At 36.1% G+C, this 9,206-nt stretch overlaps 1 protein-coding gene across 3 annotated transcripts; it reads right to left on the bottom strand.

The window, feature by feature from the left end:
- Positions 1-1,817: 1,817 nt before the first annotated feature.
- Positions 1,818-7,886, bottom strand: LOC112617077 (ermin). Of its 3 annotated transcripts, none has more exons than XM_025373801.1 (3): positions 7,285-7,886; positions 6,543-6,635; positions 1,818-3,625 (listed from the first exon to the last, which is right to left on the bottom strand). In XM_025373801.1, the coding sequence occupies exons 1-3, from the start codon at positions 7,523-7,525 to the stop codon at positions 3,105-3,107; spliced, it is 855 nt and encodes a 284-aa protein (XP_025229586.1). In that variant the 5' UTR covers positions 7,526-7,886; the 3' UTR covers positions 1,818-3,104. The 3 variants fall into 3 exon arrangements, with proteins under 3 accessions (XP_025229586.1, XP_025229587.1, XP_025229588.1); XM_025373802.1 differs by having other exon boundaries at positions 2,891-3,625; positions 6,543-6,626; XM_025373803.1 differs by having other exon boundaries at positions 2,891-3,625; positions 6,543-6,575.
- Positions 7,887-9,206: the final 1,320 nt, after the last annotated feature.

The raw sequence follows: 9,206 nt of genomic DNA, 5'->3' as shown, positions 1-9,206 counted from the left end.
CTGGTGCTTTATCCTTCTCCATAATTTTTCTATTATTACTTATTTTAAATGTTTTCCCTATCACATTGAAAAACTTAAATGTCCGTTCTCCATTTGAAAACGTGCCAAAAGTACTATCCCATGTAAATATGCAGAAACAATTACTATGAAAATGTCAGCATAGTTTAAATGTATTACTTTGATGATTACAGAGATTTTTTTCAAGTTGTTCATGTTAAGATGCATCTTAAACAGTATCTCAGTTCCTTAAAAAATAATAAAAATTTTTCATGTATATTACATATCTACCTACCAGAAATCCTTTTTACAATTTTATATACAATCATTTTAAGACCCTTTTGAAATAAATAATGCAAATGAATTAAAATAAAGTGTTCTCTTGATTTCTGAAGAGGCATTCGTTAATTATCTTAGTAGCTGCTGATATAAAAGGATTCTTTCTAAAGTTTAAAAGGCAGCTAAAGAAAATAAAGTCTAGAAACCAGAAATAGAGACAAACTTTTATTGAGAGTAAGTCATACACAGCAGTTCTTTATTTAAATTGTAGATAGATAGGTAGGTAGGAGGAGAGAGAGATGCTAGCAAATTCTGTGCCTTCAATGTAGCATTATATGAAAGGTAGATTTTATATTGGCAGAGAAATAGAGCTATTATTAGTTTCTGTTCATCTAGCAACAAAGGCAAACAGTCACGTAAGAAATACCAGCATTTGCACAATAAATTAATTCTCCCTCTTCCCTGGTTTTAGAGTCCTTACCACCCCTGAGCTTTGAATCACAAAAGCTCAAGTAAACCTTCATGTGTAGCTAACAGTTTGTGTTATTAATCATCTTCCCCCTGAGTTTCAAATATGTTAAAAATTCCCCACACAATCTGAATCAGACCTTTGTGCTTCCTAGGTTACAAAGGCTCACATCGCCAACCATCACCATTATGTTTCCTAAGGTCACTTAACTCTGTGCTTTCATGTAAGATGGCGGTATAGGGCCATGGACACCAAGCCAAAGAATAGTTTCAGGGTGTTTTTTTTGCAAAAACATTGCATCATCCATGAACATGAAGCATTTACCAACTAAACATACCCTAAAATAGTTTCTGTTGACTAAATCTTTCATAGTTCATTCATTGACTGGTGAGAGCACAGAGCTAAGAGGACCAGCATTAGCATATATTAGAGTCCCATAAGAGCTACTTGCTTTGCTGTGCCATGTAACCATAGGTCACCCACCTCTACTTCTACAGGAATCCATCATTTCTGTTGGAATAACTCAAAATACAGGCTCTTGAGAGTAGGTTAAAAACATGGTCCTGTTATGTGATAGATAACACATAACAGGTTTTGAAATTTAGTAGAAAATTGTAGGGGTTATCAGTAACCCGGAAAACAGGTTGTCCAGGCAGAAAAATTAGATGATCTAAATTAAACTGGAAATTGTCCTATTGCATCAATCTCCCTAACTTTATCAATAAAGATCTGATTTCCCTCACTTTTATTCTGGAAAATGACATTGTAACACACGAAATCTATAGGTTGTATAGAATGAGGGTAACAGAACTTTTATATGGTATCTGTTTGAAAGAATAAAAGGAGCACTGTAATCCTGAATTCAAATTTGAGTCTTGTAAACAACTAAATAATAGTATGTGATACTATGGAAATATAATATATGACCCAGAAGGATTAAAGAAGTTGTCATTAGAATATGTGGGATTTATGTTACACATAAATAAGCAGTCATCCAAGAGGACTAACCCAGAGTTTTTCACAAAATGAAAAAGAAATAAACAAAGGGTTGAATAGTACAATGAAGACTGTATTACATTCAGACAATAAGGAATTGTCTTTTTATTTGCAGGGCAAAACAAAATCTTTATCTGTGGTGATAGAAAGTTCAGGGTAATATATATGGAAGCATGAAATGAAAAATTGTGGAACAAACTATCTAAGAATATAAATATAGTCTCTCTTTTCATAAATATTCAATACGTTATTTGACACATTGGTTTGAGTGAAGCTCCACAAGTACAATTTTAAGCATCTTGATTTGGGCTGAGGTCCAGTAAATTATATATTCCCAACAACTATCAGAGCTCTCTCACTAAAAATACATGCTCACGCTCTACTTTGAAAATATTCTAAGATAATTATTTCCATTTTCATAGTAACTAGTACAGTTATGACTAGCGTTGTCTCAGGTTTCTAAGGAAAGAAAATTATTCTGAGATACTGTTAATAAGAGAAAATGTGGTAATAGAGAGGGGCATTTTTTTAAAATTGTGCTAAAGCTGTCATTTTTATTTTTAATGACTTTAACTGTGCTAGACAAGATTTTATTTTCAGCCACAGAAATAAAACTATCCAACATAACTCTTTAGTCTGCTGCCCACCAATCTTCTAGCCCCTCCCAGTGTCAACCTCACAATGGGTTTAATTCAGTTTGAAAGCATAAAGGCAACATTTAGCAAACAGAATTCTCCTGACTGACAATTGCTCATCTCCCTCTGTGAGAAGATTCAGTGAATGGTAACACCTAGGAAGGAGGGCTATAGAATTTTCTCTCTGTAGATGCCAAGGAAAGCCACTTAAAATCTTGTTTGGTGATAACAGAAAAGGCGCAGAATTTTGGAAGGCTTATTGCCAGAGTCTGTAAAACCATGTTTAAAAGTAAGAAAGGTTTTAATACCAGACTTTCCATCACTCCAATGTACAGGAAGGAAGACGCCAAAAGAAACACAGGAATCATTTCAAACACTCCCCTCAAATAGTCTCATTTGATGACCACCTTTCCAAGCACTGCTACATTTATAGCCAAATTATGCCACACTCCCCCAGGGGACTGACTGCTTAGTGCTGATCACACAATGCTGTATTAGTGAAGTTTTAAAAGACAAACGCCCAAGAATGAATTTAAAGCTTTTTGATTTGAGGTTATCAGACTGAATTTTATCTAGAGTTATTTCCACATTATTCTACAGTGAAAAAGAGAGTCAATTTCCACCTCCCCCCAGGTGATAACTCAAAAAAGGCATAGAAATATGCACCCTGGGACAATAGAATTAGCTTTTCCTTTAGTGGGCATGAGACTTTCTCAGTTCCAGTTAGTTTATAAATGCATCATAGACTCGAACTCGTCAATTCTTTGCTTGGTATTTCCCTTTCTGATTTTCCGATAGGATATTGTATTGTATCTGGAATAAGCATTTCTGGAGATATCGCTCTTCTTCCCTAAGATTGGCTGCTCATCAGGTGTCACGGCTTGGGAACTGGCACTGCTCAGTGGGGAGTCCTCACTTGCATCACCTTCCTCTTTAAATTGAGAAACTTCTTCATGTTTTTTCTTAAATTCTATCACCCGAACTTCATCTTCGTCATCATTGCAATTATCATCGTCATCATCATCATTAATTTCTTCATCCCAAACCTTCTGCTCCTCTTCATGTTTAGAATGTAACATGTCAGCTTGACTAGGTTTTCGAAATCCCAGCCATTCAATTTCAGCTGCCTGGTGACCTTTGTTCTTCCTGTCCTCATCTTCTTCCTCTTCAAGAGGTTGCTCAGCAATCCTCTCCTGTCTTCTTATTTCCTTGTTACTGCCACTCAAAGGAATCTTCTCCCACTGATGCCCTGTAGCAAAATCAATTGGTAGATGAGATGTGTAGAGATTCCAAAATACCCAGCCATTAGTCTGTTATTCTCCAAATAATTTTTCTTGCTAATCACTTCCCAACACGTGTTTTATGGGATATGATTCTGTGGGTTACCAATATGTTTTGCACAACAGGCTACACAGTCGAAGTAATTTCGAAAACCCTGCATTAAATACAGTTAAATAAGCATCTTCAGAATTTTTACAAGCCTTTGAAATGTTAATGAGTATTTTAAATCTGTAAGAAAGTCAACAACCTAACTTCATTTGTCTGTGGAACTCTGTTGTGGACTAGTATATTTAGTGAGACTCGTATTCCCTGAGACACACTTAAACAAAAAAAATCTTGTCTAGCCAGTCACAACTGGATATGTGCACATGTAAAATGAAATGTTTGGACTTATCTCTCTCTCACACATATACACACACGTGCACAAACACACACATACACACACTCACACCTCAAGGAAAATTAGAAAAATATTTCAGAAAGAAAAAAATCCTTGTTTCCAATGCTGAAAATGATGACTGTCCATGACTGGTCACTTTTCAAACAGCTAGATCATACCATCATATACCCTCAACAATATTGATTGAACTTGGTAAGAATTAATTGTAAGGAAGCTGAGGTTGTTCTCTGAGCCTTCATCCCTGCAAGGCTTCTGTGGGAAGTTTCAGTCTGTGGTGTACACAACTCAGAAATCTGTCTGGGTTACACCCCTTGTCAGGCCAGAGTTCACCATTTTCTTTTGACACCATGAGAGTCTATAAGCAAGGTGAGAGGCAACGTTCCTCTTTGTCTTTTTCCTCTACAATATTCTACTCCCTCTGAAAGATGTTCACAAGTCCATTTTCATCCAAGGTGTTTAGTTCTCTTTTTATTTTTTGTTGTTTTCTCACTCTAGGGAATACATAGTAAACTTACAGAGATAGAAGTAAAAACGGGTGATCACCCTAATTTGTTACACACAGCTGCTCTCAGGTCGCTAGTGTCCTGTCAATGTTCCTAACTTTATTCATAAATACACATTAGAATGTTTGCTATAATCTTATGCTTTGTTGTGTTTTATTTTGTTTTCCACAAGAAGCAAAGTAAGTGATATTTTGTTTATATTCATGATTCAGGCATGAGATTGTCACATATAAAATTACTCCTTGAATTTATAGTTTTTCCTCAATATTTTTAGCATCTTTATATGTTTTAATCCAGTAACATTCTTTTTGAAGATTTTATAGCTGTTTGCCACTGTGAAGATAAAAGACACCAAAATCTGTGCCTCTATTATAGAGGAAAAACATACTCCGTCAAACAGCAAAGGATTCATTGAGGGAAAACTTAACTGGCAAGACCATCTAGCTGAAAACTACAGACTGCTTTCATTCTCCATTTGATGAAAATGAAAGATCTAGACAACTGTTATCTGCAATGGACTCCTGATCAAACATTTGAAAGATGCTCTAGATGATAGAAGGTTGAGATTCTGCCTCTGAGAGCTTGTTACATTGGAAGAAGAAAAATTAGGGCAAATAGGTTATTTAGTTCACATTATGAAGTCTTAAGTCTTACAAATTATCTCTAGTAATGTAACAGCTTGACACTGGCTATTGCTTGCTACGTATTTCCTTAAGTGGTGATACACTGCTAATGAGACATAGTCTGAGAGGTGTTCAGCCAAAGGGAGCAGATGCAGGAAATAGCCAATCACATTCCTGTCCTCCTTGACATCTACTATTTTATGTGATGTTCTAATATTTCAACCAATAGTCTCTTCAATACTTTGCCTGTTAAAGTCCTAACAAAGCTAAATTGGTTAGGTTTAGCAAGCTGACTTCAATTTGACATAAGATGTGTATGGCTACAAGAGAGAAAAGAAATGATTAATTAATAAATTTTATCCTACACTTTATTTGGAAACTGTTTAAATGTAGGTGTCTTCTTAGAAGAAAAATCTAAAGGATTTTGTGTCTCTTAGTCTATTAAGTTTATTTAAAATTTAACATAATCACTTCAATGTTTCTTTTATTCTTCCATTATCTTAAAGAACACAATTAAAATTAACTTTATCAACCTGTCTTTCTTTGGCATGAAATAGTTAACAATTTTGTACTTACATTAGAGGCCTATAAAGTAAATCATTTCATGAGATTACTTTAAACTGTATGTTGGCCGGGCACGGTGACTCATGCCTATAACCCCAGCACTTTGGGAGGCCAAGGCAGGTGGATCAACTGAGGTCAGGAGTTCAAGACCAGCCTGGCCAACATAGTGAAGCTCCATCTCTACTAAAAATACCAAAAAAAAAAAAAAAAAATAGCTGGGCGTGGTAGGGGCACCTGTAATCCCAGTTACTCAGGAGGCTGAGGCAGGAGAATTCCTTGAACCCAGGAGGCAGACAGAGGTTGCAGTGAGCCAGGATTGCACCATTGCACTCCAGCCTGGGCAACAAGAGTGAAACTCTGTCTCAGTAAATAAATAAATAAATAAATAAATAAATAAATAAATAAATAAACAAACCTGTGTGTTAATTGTAGACTTTTAGGAAAGACCCGTTTTTGAAACATTTACATCTCACAAGGTGCACACACAGATTTGGACACACCAAATCAAAAAGTAGGGTTGACTCAGTGGACTAACTTAAGAGATAGACATCACGTTGGCATGCCAATCATCTATGCCAATCCATGCATCCTCAGCCTTGAACAGTCTGGAATGCTTTATAAGGTGGAACCCACAGATAAGTTTATACTCTCTTATCTGCCTACAGCAGCTTTGAAAATTTGAAGTCATTGCCTGGATTGCTTTGTCAATGCCACGTTCATGCAACATTTCATGGAAAAACTGTCATCCATATTCAGTCAAACAATTTCTGTGTACAAAACTGTAGTTCTTGTTACCTTCTCTGAATGTCATTTCATCAGCACTTGTTTCTTGGACAGAAAGATCTGTGATAGCCTTATGAACAATAAAGAATTTCTGTTCTGAGTTTTCTAGAAAAAAAAATAAAATTAGTATTTTAACATTTAAAATATTTACTGTTCAACGGTTAATAAGTTACCAATTTAAACTCTAGGTAGGTGTCTTTAATTTTAAATCTGATCACTAAAAATTACTATTTGACTCTTCAGATTCATTCTTTATCAATTCAATTTATTTACTTAATGATCACTTCATTGATTGGTAATCTTTCCTTTAATATTTATGTGAGATATATATATCTATAAGATATAGAACCATAAATTCAGACTTCAGGTATATTTAGGAGAAAATTTAAAAATTTTGAATTCTCTTTGTTCAAATAATAGTGGGGCTGCCCATTATCATAATAAATAACAGTAGTGAACATTTAGCCAATACTTACCCTACACTTGTAGGTATTATTATTAGTATTCTGTCTTCTTCTAGTGAAAAAACTCAGGCTTCAGGAGACAGAAAGTTGTCTGGGGTCACAGAGCTATCAAATAGACAAGCCTGGATTTCACCAGAGGAAGAGGTTTAGTCCTTATGCTATGCATAGTAGAATAAAGGGCTACATTTTTGGGGTGTCCAGCTCATTCTTATTATAGTTTATCAAAAAAAAAATCCAGGACAAATTTATAAGTCAAAACAAGAAAATTAAGGAGAAGGGAAACACTTTACCTTTTAGAATTTTCTCCTCCATGGATGAGTTGAGCAACATGTTCCCTTGTAATTTTCTTCTTTCCTCCCGATTTCCTTTGCTGGGTGCACCTTCGAGACTGGGTTCTACCCTGTAGTGTGGCAGGGGGCTGTCCACATCAGTCAATTCCTCACTAGTTTTAGTGATTGTTTGTTGACCGTTTTCAGGTGGTTTATCCCCATTACATTCAGCCTGGGTAAATGTAGCTGGAACATCTGTCATGATGTGCAGATGAATCTGATTTGGAGAGAGAGTTTTAGGGAAACTGAGTGAGTAGATCCTTGATAAGATATCTGCTCTTGCCTTCAAGTCCTATAGTTCCAACCCCTACTCTAAGAGCACAAATTATTCACTTTTGTACATAACACGGTTCTTTTCCTAAAAGTATCCAGACAGAGCTTAGAGCAAAAGCAAGAGGATTTGTGAGATCTGTCAGGAGCCAAGAGCAAGAATCCAGCCAATCACCACCTTCTTTGTTGCTTGCCAGTCCCCTGGCAGAGTTAAAGGCACCCTTTTGATTTACATAAACAAACAATCTGAAGCAATCAGGCTTTTGTGTTGGCATGTAGAGAGGGACTTTCAGCTTGTCAGTCCCCCTCTGCGAACAGAGATTTTTGTCCCTTTTCATAATGGCCCATTGTAATTTTCCCTGTAACAGGAGCCACAATTGTCCCACAGCTTTAATCCAGAGAGAATGACCACCTTGAGGCATATTAGTTCTGTGTAACCAGCTTAACATTTCCAAACAGATTTTGTTCAAGTAAAACCTCAGCTATTTTGTAAAGGACAATGGCATCGTTTTTTATTTAATAAAAAATAAAAACAGCTTATCAAAAAAGCTATAAACAGGACAACTTTACTGTAAATGGTTCTGGCTGCAGATTTCATGGTGTGCTTTCAGCGGGCTGCAGAGGGGACCTAAGAAAAAAACAAATTCTTCCAACTTGCTAATACCAAAAGTTTTATAATTTCAGAGTCATTTACTTAGTCTACAGCTTTTTGTCCTCTAGTTTATGTCCACTGAAGCCCAACCGATCCTTTAAAACCCTAATAAAATTATCGCCACAAAGTTTTCTCCTCCCCCAATCAGAATTAGAATCCTCTCTATTCCATATTGATATTGCATGATGCTAGTAAAATGTAGAGGGCCAATGCAATCTGCCCTTGGGAGAAAAAGGCGATTATGTTAAATGACTGCTACTGACCACTCCTTCCTTTTTAAGTCTTTTTCTTTTTTGGATTTCTCATAGTACAAAATGGTTACAGAGCCTTTGCCCACACAGCTCCTTCTGTGTGAAATGCCCTTCTCTTCCTCAAGCCCAAGCCCCTGGGCTAACTAGTTCCCCTAAGTTCTGTTTTTAAGCTTAAATGTCATCTCTTTACACTATCTCTAACCCACAGGATTAGGACAGGACTCTGTTACACATTGTCTTTGCCCTTCAGAGTATTCTTCATGGTTGTAACTAAACAAGCAACTGCACAATTATCTCTGTAATGTCTGTTTCACCAACTACAATCTAAGCTTCATCTGGCCAGCGGCCATTTTAACTTGCTTACATGTGTCCCCAGCTCTAGGCATCTGACTTGAAATAATAGCACGCAATAAAAATAATTATATATATACACACACACACACACACAAATAATTATATATATACACATATATAACAAGAATGATATATTATATATAAAATAAATTTTATCCCCAAGAGAATAAATTTCAGATCATTTTTAAAGAGAAGAAGAATAGGTGTTGGAGAGTTGTAATAAGTGTATCACCTTTAAAAACTGTGTCTAGGGCTGAGTCCATTGGGGTCTATGTCAGGGACAACCCCTCACTCTTGGATAATCCCCTCTCCCTTGTCCTTGAAAGACATCTGTAGTAGATCCTAGATCTCCCTCC

Source organism: Theropithecus gelada, unplaced genomic scaffold (assembly GCF_003255815.1).
Source record: "Theropithecus gelada isolate Dixy unplaced genomic scaffold, Tgel_1.0 HiC_scaffold_15876, whole genome shotgun sequence".
Taxonomy (NCBI): domain Eukaryota; kingdom Metazoa; phylum Chordata; class Mammalia; order Primates; family Cercopithecidae; genus Theropithecus; species Theropithecus gelada.
This window is presented reverse-complemented; position numbering and strand designations above follow the sequence as displayed.